The sequence below is a fragment of the Spodoptera frugiperda genome, chromosome 3 (assembly GCF_023101765.2).
Source record: "Spodoptera frugiperda isolate SF20-4 chromosome 3, AGI-APGP_CSIRO_Sfru_2.0, whole genome shotgun sequence".
Taxonomy (NCBI): domain Eukaryota; kingdom Metazoa; phylum Arthropoda; class Insecta; order Lepidoptera; family Noctuidae; genus Spodoptera; species Spodoptera frugiperda.
Window position 1 is genome coordinate 9,566,955 of NC_064214.1, and position 24,422 is coordinate 9,591,376.

Here is a 24,422-nt window from a genome sequence, read left to right on the forward strand (position 1 = left end):
AAGTATATCAGAGTTGTTTTGAAGACTACCGTCAAACACTCTTTGTATAGTCTATACAACAGACTGGCCAAGGAATGAACAGTTCGTGTCATCCAGACTTCAAATATCTATATGTTGTAGTGTTTCCTAGTCAGTATTTCCAAGTAGTCGGTGGCTCCAGCTACTTACTACTCTTTCCTACATGTTGCATGATTACAACATGAGTGTTGTATCGAAGACAACCGTCAAGAAACTACAAATTCATTCGTGTGACCTTTATATAATCATTCTTCGGAATTATTTTTTTGTGCTGTGCGTCAATATTTGTGTAATGAGCTATATTGTCTTCATCTATGTTATCAGAAGCAATGGCTGAATGTTGAACGGTCAATGAACTCTTTAAATATTGTCCCCAGAGACATTCAAGCTCCCGATGAAGTTTCTCTAATCAGTATGTCCACTACTTACATGGTATAATACAATTTCCCCACTTACAACTATTCGCCGTGCTAAGTGGTAATTTTATATTTCAATGTCATTCGCAGACATTTCTAACACATTTAAAGAATTAAGTATTGTATAAAGTTCTATCAAAGAACAACCGACAAGAAACTTGACAACTAATGAAAAGCAAAAACGCTTATCCCAATCATCTCTACTGTCCAGATCCAGGTTTAAACACATTTTAATGATTTAAAGTGATCATTCACATTGAATATTTCTCAGATGTTTACAAGGCGGGGCCATTCTTCATTTTGTCGTCTTGTTGTTTGTTACGTCTTATAACCGACAAATGAGGTTCCTACGTTTGTTCTAATTGTGTGTAAAGGTCTAAAGGTCTAAAGGAAACTCGTATCCTTTACGTTGAACGAACATGAAACTAGAACGCTTTCGGCGCTCTGATTAGCTGACGCGAATGATCCAACCAATCAGAGCGCCGAACACGCTCTCGTTTCGATTGCTTTAAAAATAAAGGAAACTTGTACTAAGGGTACCTACTGTTAGTCGGCTTCATACGACTTAAAAGGTTGAGTGTCAAAAGGTTGTCTGGAATTATGTGGAGTATTAAGTCGGTATAAAACCACATATATAGACTTATTGGATAAGGAATTATTGATAAGTGACTACAGTTGGTTACCTAAGAGCTTTTTGGAAAGCCAGAAAATTAAATAAGGCTTACTAGATGAAATTTTTAACAGAGAAACTTTGAAACAAAATTTGCCAAATCGGTCTAGCCCATTTCAAGTTTTGGGGAGGCTAACAATCATCATCATCATCAGCCGAGAGACGTCCACTGCTGAACAAAGGCCTCCCCCTTGGTCCTCCACGTAGAACGACAAGCCGCCACCTGCATCCACTGGCTCCCCGCCACTCTGACGATGTCGTCGGTCCACCTAGTGGGAGGTCTGCCCACGCTGCGTCTTCCGGTCCGCGGTCGCCACTCAGTCACCTTCCTGGCCCAGCGGCCATCAGTCCTCCGAGCGACGTGGCCTGCCCATTGCCACTTCAGCCTGCATATTTTGAGAGCTATGTCTGTAACTCTTGTTCTTTGGCGAATTTCCATATTTCGGATTTTGTCGCGCAAAGATACTCCGAGCATAGCTCTCTCCATCGCGCGCTGGGCGACTCTGAGCCTTTCTAAAAGGCCAGCAGTTAGGGACCATGTCTCGGTACCGTACGTCATCACTGGCAACACACACTGGTTGTACATCCTGGTCTTCAGACACTGCGGGATTTTTGACGAGAAGACTTCATGCAACTTCCCAAATGCTGCCCATCCGAGTTGGATTCTTCGAGCGACCTCTTTCTCGAAGTTGGACCTACCTAGCTGGATGATCTGACCCAGGTATGTGTAGTGGTCTACAACTTCGAGTATATCGCTCCCAACGACAACCGGTATAGGTGCAACATGGACATTTGACATGATTTTCGTCTTGTCCATGTTCATTTTAAGGCCCACCTGTTGGGAAACGGTATTGAGGTCGCTGAGCATGGTGTTCAGCTCTTCCAGCGACTCTGCCATTACGACTATGTCATCGGCGAAACGGAGATGAGTGATGTATTCGCCATTAATGTTGATGCCGCGTCCGCTCCAGTCCAAGAGCTTAAAAACGTCCTCCAGTGCGTTCGTGAACAGTTTCGGAGATATAACGTCTCCCTGTCTCACGCCCTTCCGCAACTGGATTGGCCTCGTAGTCTCTTCCTGGAGTCGGATGCGCATGGTGGCGTTGTTATACAAACACTTCAAAACCTCGATGTATCTATAGTCGATGTGGCACCGCTGGAGAGACTGCAGCACCGCCCAGGTTTCGATTGAATCGAAGGCTTTCTCATAGTCCACAAACGCCAAGCATAGTGGCAAGTTATACTCCTCGGTCTTCTGTATAACCTGCCGCAGCGTATGAATGTGGTCTATGGTACTGAAACCTTTTCGGAATCCGGCTTGTTCGGGAGGCTGGAAGTCATCAAGCCTGCGTTCGAGACGGTTCGTGATGACCCTCGAAAACAGCTTATACACATGGCTCAGAAGTGAGATAGGTCTGTAGTTCTTTAGCAGACAGTTGTCGCCTTTTTTAAAGAACAGAACCACCACACTCCGTTGCCATGCTGCCGGCGTGGTTCCCTCGAGTATGACGGAATTGAATAGCTTCTGGAGGACTAAAAGTATCGGTTTTCCACCCGCTCGCAGAAGTTCCGACGTGATTCCGTCATCGCCCGGCGCCTTGTTGTTTTTAAGCTGTTTTAGAGCCATCCTAATCTCGTACAGGCTGATGTCTGGGATATCCTCAGTGTAGTGCCGCGTCAGTTTAGCTCTTGGGTCCCGAGCTGTACCGACGATGGGTTGCCGTGTTGAGGTGTATAACTGTCCGTAAAACCTCTCGAGCTCTCCGAGGATCTCGGACTTCGACGAGATGACGCTGCCATCCTCGGTCTTCAGCCTCGTCATTTGGCTTTGCCCAACAGACGAATTCTTTGCGAAGACTTTTGAGCCCTTGTTTCGCTCAATTAAGTCTCTCTAGACACTGGAAGCGATTTTGCAGTTGGAGTTGAAACTGCTCGGGGTTTTGGATCTGGGCACGTCCAGGGCGGAGCGTGGACTTCACCAGGCGTGACCGCTCTAGTTTTATATTGATGTTCAGTGTGCCCCTGACAATACGGTGATCGCTACCGGTTTTCACCTTCGCTATCACAGAGACATCACTGAATATACGTCTTTCGGTCGCCATGATGAAGTCGATCTCATTTTTGGTAGAACCATCAGGGCTTATCCATGTCCACTTCTTGGCCGGTCGCTTCTGGAAGAAGGAGTTCATCAAATAGAGTCTCTCCCTCTCCATAAAGTCGACCAGCCGCTGGCCCCGATGGTTTCGCTGCCCATATCCAAATGGCCCTATTCTCAACTCATCGCTATTCCGTGTGCCCACCTTTGCATTGAAATCCCCCATCACAACGGTGAAGTGTGTTTCGGAGGAGTGTATGGCTTTTGAAATTTCCTCATACAGAGCCTCTACTTCGTCGTCACAATGTGTCGAGGTCGGCGCTAAAGGAGGCTAACAAACAGCAATTGAATTCAAAGTCAAAGTCAGTCCGTTACTAAGGAATAGTTTAGGTAATTATTAAATGTCTCTGAGTACGACCGTAAGGGACTTATCATATAAACATTTTACCAATAAAATCAGGTCTTAAGAAGGTCTTAGAAAAGATTTCTAAATAAATGGTTAAGAAAATCTACAGTTTTAATGCTTGTGCTTATCACAACTGCAGGTGGTAAATAATGGTTCCACTTTTATCGAACAAATTGTTCGTCGGTAATGGTCGGGAAATCACTGCACCTGGTCACAGCTATAGTGTCTGATTTAGAAGAAATTGTGGGGAGAATATTGGATTTTGAACCTCTAATTTAAGATGTTCGATTGATTTTTTTTCTGTAACTTATTGTAAGTTTATTTGGATAATATTATATAGCTACTAGCGGACCCGACAGACGTTGTCCTGTCTACACGTCTTTAATTTGAAAATTTTAAACTTTTTTTAATAAGCTAAAACATTCTGGACCATTTTGATGAAAATTATTATTCAAATGTTATGACAATATCTAACGTCATTAATATTTGACACTGCGATGGTAGCGCCGTCTGTCAGATCCAATGTAAAACATGCCAAAATCAACAACTACTAATAAATTATAAATTAATTAAAAAAACATTGTCCAGCGGACAAAATTGTGAATCTAAACCATTCTCAGATCCCCTTGAACACACACAAAAAAAAAAATCATCAAAATCGGTCCAGTCGTTTAAGAGAAGTTCAGTGACATACACACTTACATAAGAATTATATATATAAAGATTTATCAATAAACCTCACTAATTCAATTTTGTTTGAATAAGCCGGTAAAAGAGCAGACCGGTCGCCTGATGGTAAGCAATCGCCGCTGCTCATGGACACTCGGAACACCAAAGGCGCCACAAATGCATTGCCAGCCTTTTGGATGTTACGAATTTAAGGGTTGTTGGGAAATCGGGGATTGGGACGATTGGGAAGGAGGGTATTGGGCCTCCGGTAACCTCACTCACAAAGCTAGCGTTGTTTCACGTCAGTTTTCTGTGAGGCCGTGGTATCACTCCGGTCGAGCCAACCCATTCGTACCGAAACATGGCTCTCCCAGACTTGTTTGAAACAATAATGAATAATATAATAATATTTTATTAAAAGGGACATTCCAGACAAACAATAAAGATAATTTTATTCGCGACTGTCAACAAAATAAAATAATGCTAATATTACTAATAAAATACTATTAGATAAAACGTAATATAATTGTATTCCTTTAACAGTCTGAGGAGGGTAGTACATTTGCGACCTAATAGTTACGTGATTAAAGTCTATTTTAGATCAAAGACAGTAATGATATAAAATATTATTTGATGAAAGGGAATTATAAATTATATTATGAGTTATTTTATTTATTTTACTTAGTGAACTAATAAAGGTAGTTAAGTTAAACATTATACATACGTACCTACATACCTACATATATCTCACTTAAATTGTGTGTACTATTTTATTTTTCTAGGAAGTAGCCGCTATTATACGGTACAGTAAGGGCTATATTTCACCGAGACACTATGGCGGTGCAATCAGATGCACGACCATGGTGTCCGTAAGATACTATACAGACACCAGAGTCGCCACACACATTGCTACAGTATCAAAATTGACCTTGAAGACATAAGCCTGACAGCCGGACTGGCAGCTGAATGATTGACACAGCATACAGGCTTTGTGGTGACGCAACCAAGGTAAAAGTGCGGCCAGTAGCATTCTATGCTGCCGTCCGAACTGGTTGCACATGCACACCCAGGTGGACACCAGGTGAGTAGTGACTCTCTACAGAGCTGTATATATTTTGTTGGTAGCGGTAACTAGTTGCGCCATCATGGTGACCCAGTGAAATATAGCCCAAAAAGCAAAATTATTAGTCTACTTCTGATTAGACACATTCAAATAAATATTCACATGGCTATGTTTAGAACATTAATCACCATACCTGCTACAAGGATTGCAAAAATCATACTAAAAATTCGATAAGATTCAAAGATTCTATTCAGTATTTTGAAATCAAAAAGCTATAAAAAGTGAACGACTCTGGGCGCCAATAACACTGACGATATTTTTCTACTTACATACCAATATAGTTCAGCTACCGTTCTTTTAAATAACATGCCAAACCATTTCAAAAACAAAATCTATCACACGATATTAGTTGAAAATCACTCCAATCACTTCATATCACTGTCGAAGATTTCTTTACTGGGTCAGAGTCCCAGTTAAGTCCGCGGCCCTTCGAATCCCTTTGTGTTTAGCCCTTATCTTCAATTCCTGATAGTTTTCAGGCCTGTCAAATTTCTTCCGGGGGATCGATCGTCCATTTTGTGCCGTAAATATCGCCAGTTTCCACATTTAGGTTAGGCTTGTGTTATAGGAAATTCTTTGAGAAAGCTTTTTGTTGTTGTATTTTTGGAAGGTGATGTTTTAGGGAAGTGGTTATTGTGTTTTTAACTCTAAATAATGATACTAAGTAATTAATTGTGATGGCAGAGTAGAATATATTTGCAGAGGTAACCGGAGCTGCGGTTCGAAAAGCAGGAGTAGAAACGGGGTGGTTTTAAGTCAGTAAGAGTTTAATATTCGCTCTCGCGTCGCCCAGATCAAGAGGCAAAAACAAAAGAGTAAAATATATTATTTGTCACTAGACTTATTTTCCCTTAAATTCTAGTAAAAGCCAACTAAGGGAATGCACATTTGACAGATACCAGATAGCAGAAAAAAATTCCGGAGCTGCGAACTATTTGGCGAATACCGGGGTTCCGGCTCGAAAAGCAGGAGTAGGAATGGGGTGGTTTTTAATTAGAAGGGGTTCAAACTCCCTCTTACGTCGTCCTAGGCGGCAGAACTGCAAAGTCATAGGATGATTTTCCACCGTTAAAAAATGCAGAACAATTCTCAAAAGCAGGAAGAAATCATTTCCATAAAGCTTTTAATTATAAAACTCAACACACATTTCATTTCAAAAACCAACTCATACAATCATGGCAGAAAAGAAATAAAACCGCCACAAACAATAAGATAAAATCACGAAAGGAGCTAAGCTAAAAGAAAGCAAGAAGCAAAGGCAACAAAGAATTGTACGGCATTCAGCCTTCGCATGTACCGACCGGTATTAAAATTCACGGCGTGGAAAGGTGCAGCACTATTTCGTGCATTGTTATTCTAGACACCGAAGCAACCAGTGTAACAACTCTTAATGAAGGATAATCGGTAAATTTTTGTGGCTCTAATTGCCACAGACAAAGGCAGAAAGATTTTGTTTCCAGTGCCCGTTTTCCGTAAAAGACACGGCCATTTTGACGTTATTTTTTTTTTCGCGAGGATTTTTTTCCCTCTTTCGAGATTGTTTCGGGGTTTAAGGTTTAAGAGAAGCTTATTACGAATTTTGTTTTGATATTTATCGGGTTTTTTCTCTACTGTTATTGTTTAAGATACAGCTAATCACGGTCTTTTTATAATCCTATTTGCGATTTGTTTGTTATTTTTTAGGGCACTTTTCGACGAAATGTGTAATATCCAATTATAATAAAAGATGTAGAGGTAACTACCAGCTATTCCATTGTTTGTTTTGATGCTTTCTTTTGTTCCATTTTTATCTTTATTTACATAATATTGAAGATGCGATGAGGTCGTTGTACTTAAGTATTCATGCTTTCATTTGTGTCTGTAATGTTTATAATACTTTTTAGACTTTACCTAAAGAATTAGAGCATAAAATACTTTTTTCTCAGTACCCAACAAATCTTGTAAAACACTAACTTACTCTATTATTTGAACTATACAAACAATATTCTTCTTTCCAACAATTTCACACTTCATTGCGAAGCAAAAACTTAATAATTGTTCCAGAAAGTTCCAGACGATATTTATGGCTCTCTAAAGCTGACGGTACGGCAACTTTCTTAGAAAATACGGCCATTAATTTGCGAAAAAAAAAACATTTGAATATTAACGTTCTAAATACAAATTGATGTTAATTTTATAGGTGGAACAAGTTGGGCCATGTACGTTGGTTATTGGCGATATATCAAGATAAGTGTGGAACTTTGAAACATGTTAGCAACTAGCTTACAAGTGGCTTTAAGTGTTGGCTTCCAAGGTGTTATAGTTGGCGGCCATGTTGGCGTAATACAGGCTGTTCTACAACTTGTGGATAGCTAAACTGTGACTAAATACAGGGTGAATTATCTCTGGAAAGTTGTTAAAGTTGGTGCATTTACGTGCACTGTCTCAGCTGGGGCTTTTATACTAAATTGTCTTGAAATAGTATCCATGGCTTAATTTGGACTCTTACTAAAACTTATGTTCTAGCTGTTTTATCGCGGAAGTTGGTGTTTTTGCAAGTCATTCATCGTTAAAAACTTTCCTTGGTATACTACTCGTATGATCCTGTTTGATTAACCAACACATGATTTCTTACTCCAGTTTATGATATTGTCCTTAAAACTTTCACCAAATGACCTCTCATTACTACTATAAACCCAATAACGTATCTCCCAATTACTTTCTAATTACACCTCTGCCTACCCTTTTCTGTAAATAAAAGACCCCAATATCTATTACATTAGTATAGTATAGTGTTAAACATACCTATATCAGACCTTGATCAGCGATACTAGACCTCAACCGACAGGTTAGACAAAAGAAACAATATCAAGGTCATCGGTCTAGATAGTCTTTTGTTTGGACCTAAAAGGCTGAAACACATAATACCTATACATATACCCTTACTTGTAGGTACTACAGGCATAGGCAAAGTGAAGTGTGGATTTTTAACTTTATTGCCTTTCTAATAGAGTAGACACTCGAGGAGTTGCTGGTCTTTTGGGGGTTAGGAATTTAAGGGTTGTTGGGGATTTGAAAGTTTGGGAAGCAGGGTAATTGGGCCTCCGGTAACTTCACTCACACAACGAAACACAATGCAAGCATTATTTCACGTTGGTTTTCTGTGAGGCCATGGTATTACTCCTGTTAAGCCCATTCGTGCTGAAGCATGGCTCTCCTTCACTAACAGTTTTCAAATGATTCCTAATATTATAAAGGAGGACAACTGATTGTTTGCTTCTCTTTTGTGATAATGCAACATGGAACATTTTTGAAGCTGTTGTTTTTTTATATAGTCACGAAGCTAGAGAATAGCATAGACTCAATTTTTGCTTTAACCACGTGACTAAAGCCTCGAGTAGAAAGCTAGTTTGGTCATAAATCAAATCATGAAATATTATTATTGCCTAAGTTAGGAATATTTGTAACCATAGAACAGACTTGAAACTTAGTAATTAGAATTACTACATCCTAGATCCTAGATAATGTAGAACTACTATCATGTTGTATTCTGAGATTAGAGAAATCGTATATGGATCTTGATGTGCCTTTTATCACAGAAGGTGCACATCTGCATATTATAGCCATATCACTGTATAGTGTATAATCCAATTTACAAAATGTATGTTATTTGAAAATCCAGAAAATCCTGCAATACTTTGACAGATCCGAATCGAACCCGAGACCCCTAGCCCAGTAGTCACACTTGCGCTTCAAATATTGTAATATCTATAATTGTAAGTACCAACTTGTTTACATGCAAAGTAATAAAATTACTTCAACACATAAGATTTCTGATTTACCACCACCAATCTCTCATTAACAATGATTCCAATCAAAAACACGGACACAACAATCATTTTAAAATTAAAATCCATTAACGGACCTGTGATAATGGTTACACCAGGTTGGGTGGTTGGGTTAATGACGTATATCGTGATAAACCGACATTAACCGAACGGGTATGCATTGAAAACTAGAAACTTTAATCATTAAGCGACCTATATGGTTATAGAAATGTTTATTACGTTCCATATTGGGGGTGAAGTTATAACTTTAGATGTTATGCCTCTTTTTGGGTGAAGGCGTGGGTGGACCTTACGTTGCTTTGAGGATAATGTTGATTACGGTTATCAGTAAGTCTGGTGATTAATGCGCGATCCTTCTTCATATGAAAAGAGTCTTTTGGTCAGTAATGGAATTTACAGGCTGTGTGTGAATGTGATTAGGACAGTATGGGTTTTCGAATTTGATATTTGATTCTGCATCTTGCAATTGATTATAAAATACAGGACATTAGGCAGATATTGTTTTTTTTTTTCTTTTATAAAAGAAACCTAATCAGCGTTTACTAAAAATAAAGGTTTAATCACGTAAAAACGCGGCGATGCAACGCAGCCTTTCTAAGCCTAATAGTCCAGTCAAATAAGGTTAAACTGGGAGACGTCACCGCGAGATGCCCACGCTGCTAATTTTGTATATACTTGTATAGATCCCAATACTTGTCTTAAAAACATATGACGTTAGTAAACCAAAGGGTTATTTTTAGTTAATATTGTATGTGGTCACGTATTCAATAGCAATATTGTAGCATAAAAAACTAATACAACTTTTGTTTAAAGTTTTTTTTATTGAATATTTTCGAGATGTGCGATAAGCGTGCGGTCACTTATCTCTTAAAATCACCTATCCGTGATGGTTGTCTATGGATAGGACATTAAAAAATACTTTATGGTTCCTACCAAGATTCGTCAACATCAATCGTTTGAAAGATAGACGCTTCTCAAAGTGGAAAAATGAGGTCTATAGAATGTGTCCTGCCCTTTACATTTATAAGTGAGTAAGAAATCTAAAAAAAATATATGCTGTAGATTTTAATGGAAACTTTCAATGAAAATTGGTTTGAACGAGATATCATAATTAGTTTTTAAGAATTGATTAAAAGAATTGAGAAAGTGGAAAATTAAGTGTGTTTTTATTAAAAATGTATCAATTCTTAAAAACTAATTATGATATCTCGTTCAAACCAATTTTCGTTGAAAGTTTTCATTAAAATCTATAGCATATATTTTTTTTAGTTTTCTTACTAACTTATTTTAAAAGTTAGGGGGCAGGACACATTCGATAGACCTCATTTTTCCACTTTGGAAGCGTCTATCTTTCAAACGATTGATTTTGACGAAAAATGCTTTTAGGAACCATAACGTATTTTTTATGTCCTATCCATAGACAACCATCACGGATAGGTTAGACGAAAAAAAATTTTTTTGAAGAGATGCAGTGACCGCGCGCTCTTCGCCCTCTATCACGAAAACGGTTCACCGTATAAAAAAAAAGTTTATACAAAAGTTGTAGAGAATTTTGTATGCTACAATATTGCTATTGAATGCAATTACCAAAAACCCATAGGAAATGAGAAATTTCGAAAAAACCGCAAAAAAACGATTTTTGGGCCCTTTGACCCTGAATTTTAAGGGTTGCTTACACCCTACCATATGTAAGTTTTGAGACAAGTTTTAGGGGGTCAAAATACAAGTATAGACAAAATTACAGCTGGGTATCTCGAATTCCGAGGTGAATTCCTAAATTGACTGGACTATAAGTATAGGCTGTGCGACATCACCGCGTCTGCGCTCGCTGCACATGATGAAGACTCCCTCTGTGACTCGAAAATAGTAGAGCTTTTCTCAATATATTTACGTGAATAAATTTTCAATTAATTTTGTAAGTCTCACGATAATTATTATAAAAAACTAATCAACGTATTTATTGAATATTCTCTGTGCCTTAATGTGCTTTATATTTAAAATAAAAAATGACTATATACAATGTGATAGGGTTGAGACTTTGGGCTCGCTATCATTGCAGCGGTAAGTCCCCTCTTTGAGGAGTGGCTAGAGAGGCGCCACGGCGTCCTCACCTACCGCCTGACGCAGGTGCTTACCGGACATGGGAGTTTCGGTAGGTTCCTGTTCCTTATTGGGCGGGAGGAAACGCCCGGGTGTCATCACTGTGAGGACCGCCCGGAGGACACGGTAGAACATACGGTGGCGGTGTGCCCTGCGTGGGCTGAGCACCGCCAAGTCCTCAGGGATGTGGTCGGCGACGGCGACCTCTCGCGCCCGGCACTGGTTCTGGCTATGGTCCGGAGCGAAGGGACCTGGGATGCCGTCTCCTCCTTCTGCGAAGCAGTCATGCTAGCTAAGGTGGAGGCGGGGCGCGTGATGGAACGAACCTCCTTACGCCCCAGCCGTCGCGAGACACTCCGGGCGTAGGGGATCGAGATCGATCTTTGGACCGTAAGTGCGGGCCTGCGGACGGCGAGCTAAGGGTAGCATATCCAGTCCAAAATTGCGTCGTTACTCATAGAGCCATCAGACCACCACAATGGGGCCCATAGGGCTGATGCCTGACAGCTGCGGACTAAATAGTTTACCGGGGCCGTCGAAAAGCAGGAGAAGAACGGGGTCGTAGTCATAAGAGTCTGACACTCCCTTTTGCCCAAGGCGGGAAAAGTCATTAGATGATTTTCCCCCTCAAAAAAAAAAAAAAAAGGGTTGCCACTTCTAACCCGTTAAGGCTGAGTACTACATCTAAGTTGCCATCACTAAAAAAACTATGGGGGTTGAACACTAAATCAAAACTCATTGAAAAATCAGTGATTTTCTCCGTAGACCCAATCACACGTGGATTTTTTTTTTCACCAATACATTATCAAACATATGAAAAAAGTAATGAATTACTTAGCCAAGGTTATTAGCTACCGTTTGTCGTTTTTTTTTTGTTTCTGACGGATACAACCGATATCGAAAAAGTAAAAAATATATTACCAAATAGCCATAACTTTTAGGGGAGGGGATTCGACCCCTTCGACCCCCGACTTTTGTCGATAAAATTAGATGTAGTACTCAGCCTTAACGGGTTAGAAGTCTCAACCCTATCACATTGTATACTTACTTTATGTTTGCCAAGATTCGTGACAGCACAGCCGAGTACAGCTTCTCTTCCCAAGAAGAACGTGTGGTTTCCTATTGGACGTTCAAATTCAGGCTCTTCTGAAAACTTCTTTGTTGTCATTTGTGAATCTGAAACAATACAAAAGATGTTGTTGGTACTTGTTATTAAATTTATTCCCTGAAAATAGCTTTATTCGATTGATGATATTGTTTTCTTATATTGCGGATGCGAGACGTGATATACAGAGTAATATTGATGCACTTCTGGGCAAAAGGCAATCATCATCATCAACAGCCTAGTCGTAAGTGGTCCGACTATTGCTGACCAATGGCCGGGTTCGTTTATCTCGGATGAAAAGTGGTTTGAGCTTTAATCATTGTCTCAGTAGTGCACAATGTCTGGATTGGCCCAGTATTTCAATAGGCTTACTAATACATGGGACTTATAACCCAACTGTACATTGTACAGTGGCATAACCGTGGCCGTAATGTGAACCTCTGCCTACCCCTTCGAGAGATAAAAGGTGTGATATAACAGCTTCCTGAGACTCTTATCGGATCCTTTGTGAATAAAAGTCAACTAATACATATACAGTTAAAATTGAGTCTACTATAAAAAGAATAAAAGATATGAGCCACAATTAAAAATAGACCCCGTCAACAGAACTTCGTATCATCAATCTTTTCCCTTTTCCTATCATGGGATGCAACAGGCCATTAAACACTGAACTAATAAAGTTGCCAGCACTAAAAAAAACTAGTTAACACTTCAAAACTCAGTATCAGGTCTCCGAGACCCAATCAACGTGGATTTTTTATACTTTTTTTCAACTTCCAACACAGCTCTGACGTCATCCGATCGAGAAAGTGTAAATTGTACCAAAAGGCTTTTGCGTTGCGTATTTTTTTTTTTTGTATACTGTATAGTGCGACAGGTATTTTTCTCCTGTATTTTGATACTCTTGATTTTTGGAGTTTTTCGCGTGACATTTTTGAAGTATACGAGTATATGCGCTTGTCTCTTGTTTGGTAGTTCGCTTTTGATTACAAAGGAACTTCAGTCATAGCTTTTTTTTGTGTTTTCTGTGTTTTGCGGATGCGGGACTGATATACAGAGTGATTGACGCATGGGTAAAAGGTAGTTAATGACCTTCCAAATCTCTGAAACAAAATGTGTCGATCCATGCGCCAAACATCCTGTATATCGTAAGGTATCTAATAATGACTCTATTGTAAAACAAAAATAGGTATGAGACGTGTTTCTTTTTGATAAAAACTACTTCATGCCATTTTGAGGAAATTATGACTACAAGGGATCTAGGAATTAATATTCGCATAGGAAAAGGAATTGAAGAGATTTTAGATTTAGTTGTTTATTGTACTTGATCTCTTTAAAATGCAAGTCAATGGTTTATTCATCGTCATCATCAACAGCCTATAAGTGGCCACTGCTGAGCAAAGACGTTTTCTCACACGGAAAAGGTTTGAACAATAAACACCACGCTTGCTCAATGCGGGTTGGAGATTTCAAACTTATAATCATACAATCATAAAGTCAGGTTTCTACACAATGATACCTTTACCATTTATCAATGGTTTTTAAATAATCTTAGAAAGTACATAAAACTTGGAAAATGTCACATTGATACTTGCTATTGGTAGACATCGAACCCTCATGTATGAGAAGCGGACGTCTTAAACCTCCGGGCTACCAAGACATAGCGTTTATTACAATTGCCTAATCCAACCTAATCATCTACAAGTATACAGTCTAACCCTCAAAGCCCACTAGATTTTACGAAACCATGTTTCATCCCTCAGTACCCTTAGGGGTAGGTAGAGGTTTTTTTTACGCTTAATGGGTCGACGGTTGGCCGCTATCTCACCTGATGAGGTGCACGTTATGGTATGTAATGCCACTACAATGTACACCCACTTTTCACAATTTATGTTGTAAGTCCCATGTAATAGGTGGTGAGCCTATTGCCATATACCGGGCACATTTCCAGACTCCGTGCTGTACTGAGAAATTTTCGAAAAACCGAAAAAAGCCCAGCAATACTTTGCCCGACCCGGGAATCGAACCCGAGACCCCTTGTCCGACAGTCGCACTTGCGACCACTCGACCAACGAGGCAGTCGTTTCGATTACTTTAAACGTAAAGCAAACTCATACTAAGGGTGTAGTTCCGTTACCTCTTCCAGTCTCATTATAATTCACCAAATACAAGCGGTTAACTGCTCTGTGTTTTGACAGCTTCCCGGAGCGTTCTCATTTACATTGATCACACCAAAGTTTGCCACATCTAGGGATGTTGATCTATGTAGTTCTGATTCATAGTAGTATATATAGGTACTTGGTATAACATTTACTTAGATAGTATTGTAGAAGTTGGGAGTTCATGGTTTGTTTTATATGTTGTTAGAGTGTAAAGTGATACCAGTACCACTTTTTGTATGTATAGATTTTTTTAAATGTTGCCTACATTAGGATTTTTGTGTATCGTGGGTGCGTTTATAAACTTACAATTTCACATAGATATGACACCCAGACTCGAAACAACTATTTTTGTATCAGACAAAGAGTTGTTTCGTGCGGGAATCAAACCCGCTCCACGTTGCTCAGTAGCCAACCATACAGTAAGATGTATGATGAAGATTATTTGATTAACTTCGTGTAATTTTTTAGTATTTTGGCACATTTCCATAAGCAAGAGATAGTCAATTATTTGTAGATACAATTTATTTATAAGTAAAACTAGCAAACCCCGCGAAGTCAGTTTCGCCAACAATGACTTTCCATGTCTTCCTGCTTTTCTCTTGAATTTTTCCTGAATTTTGTTATAAACCTCACGGAGCCTTTCCAAGAATGCAACGTGCGTTCTGGAGTTAAAGCGTCAGGAAGGAAAACCCAACTAATTTTTATATTATAGAATAATACAACAATTTTGAAGCGAAAAATAATTCGAATCGACAAATTCTGGTCTACTAACATAATTTGAAAATTCCACTAAAGATTCTAAATGTTATTACATACCATTTTTAGGTTTTATTAATAACTAGTATAGGTTAAAGCGAGAGGAATGTCAGTAATCCCTTCAGGAATTTAAATGTCCGCACAACAAAATAGTAGACAATGCACAAATCGTTGAAAATGCGGTACACCCAGTCCATTAAACGCATTAAAATGTAACCACAGCAAATTGTATGAAAATAAGTGAATTAACATCGAATAAAATGATTTATGTATAAAACTATGTATTATTTATCTACAAATTACTCTGTTTGGCGGTTTTCCAACAATAGATTAAACATTGATGTGTAAATAGTCAGCGGATTTTAAGATTAATCGCTGTTTTTGTGTAAATTTGTTGTTTTTGATGTAAACAAAATTTAACAATAGTACGCTCTAATTAAAGTTTATTATTCTTTGAAAGTATGTAGAATAGATAATTGCAGTTTTGAAATCTATATTATATTATTATAGACTGATTAATAAAATTGGAGTGTCTGTTTGTAATGTTGAAATAACTGCTTTTTATTACATGCTTATGAATATACATACGATACATACACCAAAATGACTTTTTTCTCTGTCTGTCAGTCTGTTTGTTCCGGCTAATCTCTAAATGGCTAGACCGATTTGTCGGGACTTTTATTATTGGCTGGTAGCTGATGTGCTAAGGAGTAACTAAGGCTACGTGTATTTTAGAAGAAATGTTTTATTTTAGGAAAAATAAAGACCTAAAATTTTGTCCGCAGCAATTTATTTACGCGGTTGAAGTCGCAAGCAACAGCTACTAATAAATAACATTAGAATAGAAAAACTAAGTTTTGAGACTGACAAAACTTCTGACATAATTAGTTGAATGTCTGCATCAATTCCATACCTTGAATTATCTATTCACTATCGACTTGTACTTAAAAATATCTTCCACCTTACTTAAAGCATTACCGTAATCAATTCTCTTAAATAATTCACTCCACAACTTCTTGTAAGCAACATCAAGACTAAGCACTCAGTAATAGAGTCTATATTTCATTATCAATAGCGCATCATTGATGAGGCGACTTTATAGTACCTAAGTCTCTCAGTTGTAACCTAGTTTTGAAAGTTTGAAAATTTCAGGTAGTTTACAAATGATCCTTTGTTTTTAGGACTTTTTTGTACGAATCGAATCGAGCGCTGAAGTTGGGAACTTTGAGACATTTGTATGTGAAGGCAATTTGAATTATTATAATTTCTATAGATATTATGATGGAATAGTTGGGTATATTGATTTAGAAATTCCCAGTAGTGGGATGTTAAGGTGTTGAGTGATGTGTTTTGGTATATTTTCTGGTTTCAGTGTATGTCTTGCTCTTTCTTTAACATTTGCCACAAGTTCGGGATGATTTTCCATAAAAGTAAATTAAAGGTGATAAGTGTTATTGCTGGGTTTTCTATAGGTGCCAATAAGTTTAAAAAGATACCTACAGTTCATTATAATCGACGTATGACAATATTACAAGCAAAAAATAATGTTTTACAAACATGACCACCTAGCAACTAAAATCCAATATCTATTTGGGTGAGTAAAATAAAAAATAAAACAGAAAAACCACACCATCAAAGGTGAAAATGCTTTGGGCATTAAAAAAAATACCTTTATAACTTCTTAGAATTCCGTTAAGTTAATTAAAATAAAATATTCCATCCTATGCCTCATTACTAGGCGTGTGATGTGTTTATCGTCACAGTTATAAGTAAATATTATAATATACTGATAGTAGATAACAGTTGTTCAAGCTGGTATAACTACCGGAGCTGCGGACAACGTAAAAGATTACCGGGGCTCCGGTTCAATGCAGGAGAAGGAACGGGGTGGTTTTTAGTCAGTAAGAGTCTGACACTCCCTCCCGCCTCACCTTGGGCGGGAAAAGTCATTGGATGATTTTCCCCCCTCAAAAAAAAAGCTGGTACAACTAACAAGTATTATAGATACAGAATAGCAATTCTTCTCGCTATTAAATCACAGCTCAAATATAAGTCATAGTTCAAATAACAGCCAACAACAGTATTACCTGTTATTAGAATTAACAGATATACTACAAAGTGATCTGCTTCCATTTCATTCTCAGAGTAGTCTGATAGGAAATGTCAACATCAAGTAGATACTTTAATTTAATAATGATTAGTTAGTGCAAAATAAAAATAAATAATTTCATCATAAAACAAATCAACAATTTCATTTCACAATTTATAATAGATTAAAATGAAATGGAAGTAACAGTTATTGATAACTGTTATTTTTATGGAACAATTACAGAAATAACAGGTATCGCGTTTGACTTGGTACAACTCAAATCTCCTCGCTACTATATTATTCTCTTGGGCTGGCCCCGCTTTGTTGTGCGAGCCTTTGGTCAACCCTTTATGGCAAGATTAGGAGGCTTAGCTTTTAAAACGGTGATAATGTGTCACTTTTTGTCGCTAAATAAATATAAAAGATGCGATGAAAAGCTTAAGCTGAAATGGACCTTATTATTATTTTTATATAGCCACCTTTCTTTATCTAAAGGTATGATGACTTATTGTCTACATCTAAGGTACAAAATCGTCTGCTTTTGCCCTGAATATTTCGAAATATGTGTATTTTCAGTATGACCCCTTTACACAAGTTAGTAACCCCTATATAATTTGGGGTGAACCAATCGCCAATCACCGGAAACTATTTCTCACTTTGTGCTATTAGGTACTGATTAGACCCGGAGCTGCGGACTACCTAGCGGGTTACCGGGGCTCCGGCTCGAAAGGCAGGAGTAGGAACGGGATGCTTTATACTTAGTAAGAGTCTGACACTCCCTCTCGCCGCACCCAAAGCGGGAGAAGTCAATGGATGTTGAAATAGTTCTGATAAGAATATTTTGTCCAACCTTACCACCATAATCCTAAAACCATACAAATTCTAAAAGAAGCTACATAAAACTACGTAAAACATACATTTTATCGCCATCAAATTGTAGAGAGCTACGTTCACTCATAGAATATGTGTCGAAATCCACTCTAAAAAGTCTGTTATCATACAACACTGATACAACATTTTTACAGTAATGTAATATGTATGTACAAAGATATCAAAATCCATCAACGCTTTCCCAACCCTGCAATCTAACCAGAGTCTTCATACTCGCAACTACTTCGTCAAAAACTCTCTAAAAACAATACACTAAACATTGGCGTTTATAAATGTGAACGATAAACAAAAGAGGTCTAAAAGAACAATAAAATAAAGTTACATAAAATGAACAAGGCCGGTGTGACGGTTCCGCGGCAGTTTGCACCTGTCACCGAATGCTAATCCATGGGGCTCACACAAAAACGCCTTCGTTCGTGTTTGGGAGGCGAATTAGGATAGAGGAAGTTTTGTACTATGTGTGTAAAGTTATGGTAGTTGCTATGTATGTATGTTTGTTATAGGCTTTTTTTGAGGGGGAAAAATCATCCGATGACTTCTCACGCCTTGGGCGAGGCGAGAGGGAGTGTCAGACCCCGTTCCTTCTCTTGCTATGAGCCCAGGTAACATGTTACGTTGTCCGCAGGTACGGATGTTTGTTATGGGCTAAGGTTTTGTGTCCCAGAGAGTTGATTGAAGTGTCTAGTGCACTTTCTAAGGGCAGGAGTAGGAGCGGGGTGGTTTTTAGTCAATAAGAGTTTAACACTCTCTATCGCCTCGCCTAGAGCGCGAGAAGTCATTGGATGACTTTTCCCATTTAAAAAAAATGGACGAATTTACTCCGTCCATGTCAAGAAGTGTATTTGGTTTTGACCATGATCCTCAGTTTAGGCACTGTTGTTGGGGTTTTTATTATAGTTTTGGTAACACTAGTCCATACTACTAATTGCCTGATATTTTCCAGAGGCCTCTCAACAGCAATTAACAACTTTATTGCTTTGTACAATAAATCTAAATTCAATTATCACACTAACAACTCAATACAATAATACCCGTTCATAGTTTTCCAGTTCAATGAAATTGCAACTATAAATACAATAACACAAAGTAGAAATTGCAGCACAATCTCGTCCGATTACAGAAAACATGGAACCGTAGATTTATAACAGGTTCGAACGTGCGTAACGTTGGTAGTGGGGGGAGGGGGGAAATAGGTGTCATTACCTGTCACTTGTAGTATGAAATATTGAACGGACGTGGCTAGTTCTATGGTTGACAGTTCGTTAAATTATTGAGGGAAAAATTTGCTAAGAATATTTGTAGGTAACTGTGAGGTAATTTGTAAATGAAGTTACTTCTATGGTTAAAGTAAGAGTTTAAATAAAGAAGTGTTGCTTCGTTTTTGCTTTGTGTCAATTTTTTAGATGCAGAGGCGTTATAAAACTTTTTGGGAGTTAGGAATTTAAGGCCTGTTGGGGAATCGGGGGTTTTGAAGAAGCAGTGCATTTCTTGTGACGTTTCAAAACTGCCTAATTTAGGATTATTTGAAATAAATGCTTTGACTTTGACTTTGTTATTTAAAAACAACACGTAAAGCACTGATCAGCACTGATTATGTTAAATTAATTAATTTATAATCAAGATATATTAATCAAGTTCAGATATAAATCTTATCATAAAAAAGATTATGTATCAATATCGTATCATCACGTTTGTACGTATTTCCTTTAACGTAATCAGAGTTACATAACTAATCAAAGTATCGTGTTGGCCCAGAGGGTCAAAACGCACGCTTCTCATGCATGAGATTGCAGTTTCGAAACCCACCAACGGCAAGTACCAATGTGACTTTTCCGACTTATAAATATATACAGACTTTGACTTTGACTTTGATGATATTGAAAGTGTAAATCTAGACAAGAAAACCTAAAAAGATTTCTAAATTCACAAAGAAATAGAACTTAAGACATAATCAAAGAAATCGACGAAGCACTCAATGAAAATCAATTAGAGGGATAATCCAAAAATTAAGAAGCACTTATATTAGGTGCGGTTTATATAATAATTAAGCTCGACTAAGTTACGAGTTAGTTTGTAAGTGGTTCTTAGCTTAGTTAATAAGATATGAATTTTAACTGCCGCCGAAAAGCTTGGCGTTAATGAATAAGTTTGAGTTTAAGTTTATACTACGTCTTGTGTCGTGGGTCTGTCTGTCTTTAACGTTTTAGGTTAAAAGTGTGGATATGTCTGACTATGATTATATGATTTTCAGCACTAGCCAGTCTTGAATTACGAAACCCACGTTTTTAAAACAAGAGGTCATAACGTGGTGGAAAATGTCATTCTATTTTGAAAACGAGATCATTATGAACGCGACGTAGTAATGTCCGAATACTCAAACGCTACACAATTTTAAGACGCTACTCAGAAAATAGTTCTGTTTAGAACATTCTAATTATAAACATGACAGAGATAGCACTATATTAAAGTCTTACAACTTAAAATTTATCAGCAATTTACTATTCGAGCGTAAATTTTATAGTCAGGTAAATATCCTTAAAGAACTGAGTCTCCTGAGTCATTGATAATCATACATACATACATACATGAAAACGAGTATCAAAATTGGTTCAGAACGTCGGTTAATCGCGCATCATATCCCCATACAGGTCTAACTTTTAAAAACCTCAAATATTTATCTATATCTATATAAATAAAATATAAGGAAACTAGTTTGCTCAAACATTTAAAAATATGAGTATGGATAAAATTAAGCACTTAATCCTTGGTTCGGTTAACATACGTGCTTAACTCTCGTATCTTTTACAAGCGTCCTCTGGGAGCCATAAAAGACGGCTGAGAAATTATGCCAGGTGTATCAAGAGCGAAATTACCTAGATATATTTAGAAACTACTGTTTTTCTTATGTAGTTGTGGTAGGAAGTTTTATGTTTGGATTTAATAAGTATAAGATTCTCAATATGTTATTTTGTTTGACAATAAACACAATATATTTTGTAAGATTAATACTATAACTACATCAACTCAATATCAGTTATGTTACCTTAAAAAAACCTATGTTGTTTTTAATAGTAGTTTAGTAACATAACTGGGGAAAAGAGGATTACGAGGAGATTTAAGAGGAGGCTTAATTTTTAATAGAGATAATCATCACGCTTTCTATCCCCCAAAGGGGTAGGCAGAGGTACACATTTCGGCACGTAATGTCACATTACACTGTACAACAAGTCCCTTATAATGTGCCTATGCACCTATTACCATAAACTGGAACACAATTCCAGACTTCATTCTACAACTGAGAAATTTACAAAAAGTCGTATAAAGACCAATAAAACTTTGCCCGACACGGGAATTGAACCCGAAACCTCTTGTCCAGCAGTCGCACTTGCGACCACTCGACCAACGAGGAAGACACGATCTACTTATCTTTAGAAATAAGTAGATAAGTAATCAAAGTGATGTTTTATTGTTATGTTACTAGTATTATTGTTACTCACCTTTTAAAGCCATAGTAGGTAATAATGCTAAGGCCTGGAGCATAGACCAGAAGTAAGTCTTTCCGTTCTTCATGCCGTTCCGATCAACATTCGATTTCACCCAAAACAGTACATTTTACACTTAAAGTCACTTTTATATCGTGTTCTTTCATTTAAAAACAAACGTTCATTTAATTTCAGTCACGATTCATTTAATCTCTGCACTCTTTCATTTGTTTTTTTACGGCGGACGCGTGTTTGCTTACGTGTCGACTTTTATTATTTTTTTTTTTTTTTGCTATGTACAGCGTGTGGTGCTTTTTTGCTTTTTAAAATAATATGTCGACGTTGTAATTGCGTGTTGAGGCGCTGTGTTGATATTAGAAAATATCTATGAACAAATGTAATTGGTTTAGTACAGAAATATTTTTAAGTAAAAATTACGTTACAAAGTGTTTTAAACTAGTTATGACTGTAGCATCTTTAGTATTTCCTATGCTGAATAAGCAATCACCTTCCTAAATGTTAAAACCTTGAGCATCAACAATTGATAGAGGCTAATTTGAGTGCAAATTACTATTAAAAGCTATACTATCCATTCTGATGTACAATACGTAAATACTGGCTACTTCCTTAGCCAAAGGTTAATCATTGCTAATCAACGTGGCAATGCTGCCAGTCTTTTAGGCACTCTACCTCACGACTCCGATGAGGACAATTTTTTCGACGCTTTAAGTTAGTTTTTATTTATTTTATATGTTTCGTATGGTCATTTTAATTTCAAAGTGTAAAATGTTTTAGTCATAATTCTTGTTATTATTTAGTGAATATAATTAAAAAAAAGACGTTAAACATTATTTTGATTTGTAAATTACAATGTTTCTTACGAACGTCTACGTACTATAAATAGAACCAAACAAACAATTCACTCAGAATATTACAAGTTGTAGTGTTTCTAATTACTTGAAAACTATTACAGTTCAATAATTAATCGGTCTCTAATTGACTGCCTGAATAAATGAAGCCTTTCCTTTGTTGTTACTTTGAGTACAATATTGAAAATTCAATGTAATTTGTACCAATTTATCAACATTTTAAAGTATTATAGAGTTGCTTTTGCAAAAACAGAATACTTTATGTATGTAAAAATTGTTGTTGTAATATAGATACCTATTTTATGTTTAATCGATTTATACTGCGATAGAGATTTCTCAGAAACTATAGACCAAGTCCTAACTCCAAGTTTGAGATAGAATTCTCCTCAAAGTTGAATTGAGTCAGTACCCGCAACTAACTTAATCGAAAAGTAAGACCTAAATTACGGTTTAGTTGTATTTGAACAAAGCGCTTTCAGTATTTCACTGAAGAGAAGAACACATTTTTTCATCATTAGTAAAAAAGAAAAAGCACCCAAGACGTTCACATCTTTGTTTGAAATAAATGAACACAACGGAGCTTTAAGAAACGACTCACACAAAAAGAAAATATGTACAATTCTATTTTAGCGTCTAACCACCACTGTTCACTATTACACACTCAATGAAAGCACCCTTTCATTTAAAGCCGGTAACTTTCATTTAAAATACACAACTTGTAATTTACGCGGACATCGCGGCGTAGCGCTACGGGGAACGTGACACGACCGCCCGGCTCGGGGTCTCGTAGCAAACTGGAATGTAGCGCGTAGCACACAGCTACGGCGTAGCCCCCTCTACGTCATGAAAAGGTTATCGTTCAAACCGTTATACATTGCGTCTTTTGAGTGAATAGGAATACGAATGTGTCATTTTTGTCTGTTCCGTTTTGTGTCACAAAGTATGTTTGGATTTCTTGCGTGAAGCTGAATGCTTTGCTGCAAACGTGTCTGTGTACAAAGGAATGACGACTGGAATGGAACTGCAAGAAACGGCTTGCTGTTTTAATGACTGTCTTGTGCTTTTTTGTACTAGAGGATTACAAAGATAACGAATACGTATTCTTATAATTGTATATCGACGACGATACTACTAACAGATTATTTTGTCAATCTAACAAGCAGATTATTATACGATTATAGACGATTATTATACGTGAAAATTGGGTGTTTATTGTACAGTGGAATAAAAGGCGTGACATTGTCTTAACAAAAACCTCCACATCGACCGGTAAATTGGTGTCATCACACTCACACCTCTAATACAAATTAACAAAAAAAAAATACAATCATAACCATTAAAGTTATAACCAATGTTCGTTAAAGACAATTACGCTTTAAAAATTTCAGTACGAACTCCAACAACGAAACGTAAACTCTATTATTAAAAAAATAGAACTGAAAATTACATATCAAATAATTTTGGGCAGTCCCAACTATGGCTATATTTTATCGCAAGCAAATACAATCAAATATTCATACTAATCTTGTGGGTATTGCTATGAATTTTTGATGTTAGGACAAACATACGACGAACACTTTCTTGGAAGGGCCAAAGGCTTTGAACTTAAGGTCCGTAGTTCAATAAAAGCCGAAACATAAGTTTACAAGTAAATTACTCATTCTATAGTACACATGTACAAAGAACAAAGAACTCTTTGAAGTTATCAGAACTATTAGTTTTGTCTAAATGTAATTATTATAAT

The 24,422-nt window shown here is 37.3% G+C and overlaps 1 protein-coding gene across 5 annotated transcripts in view; it reads right to left on the bottom strand.

Moving 5' to 3' along the window:
• The window catches only part of LOC118274055 (limbic system-associated membrane protein-like), a 66,173-nt gene extending 42,713 nt beyond the window's left edge, over window positions 1-23,460 (bottom strand). Inside the window, exons 1-3 of one of the 5 annotated variants that reach the window (XM_050705078.1) lie at window positions 23,317-23,460; window positions 21,825-22,194; window positions 12,373-12,500 (exon numbers count right to left, since the gene is read on the bottom strand). In XM_050705078.1, the coding sequence (XP_050561035.1) occupies window positions 12,373-12,500; window positions 21,825-21,897 (201 nt within the window). In that variant the 5' untranslated portion in view covers window positions 21,898-22,194; window positions 23,317-23,460. Of the gene's footprint in view, window positions 1-12,372; window positions 12,501-21,824; window positions 22,195-23,213 lie in introns of all 5 variants that reach the window. The other 4 variants (XM_050705076.1, XM_050705075.1, XM_035591410.2 and 1 more) reach the window with 4 other exon arrangements.
• Window positions 23,461-24,422: the final 962 nt, after the last annotated feature.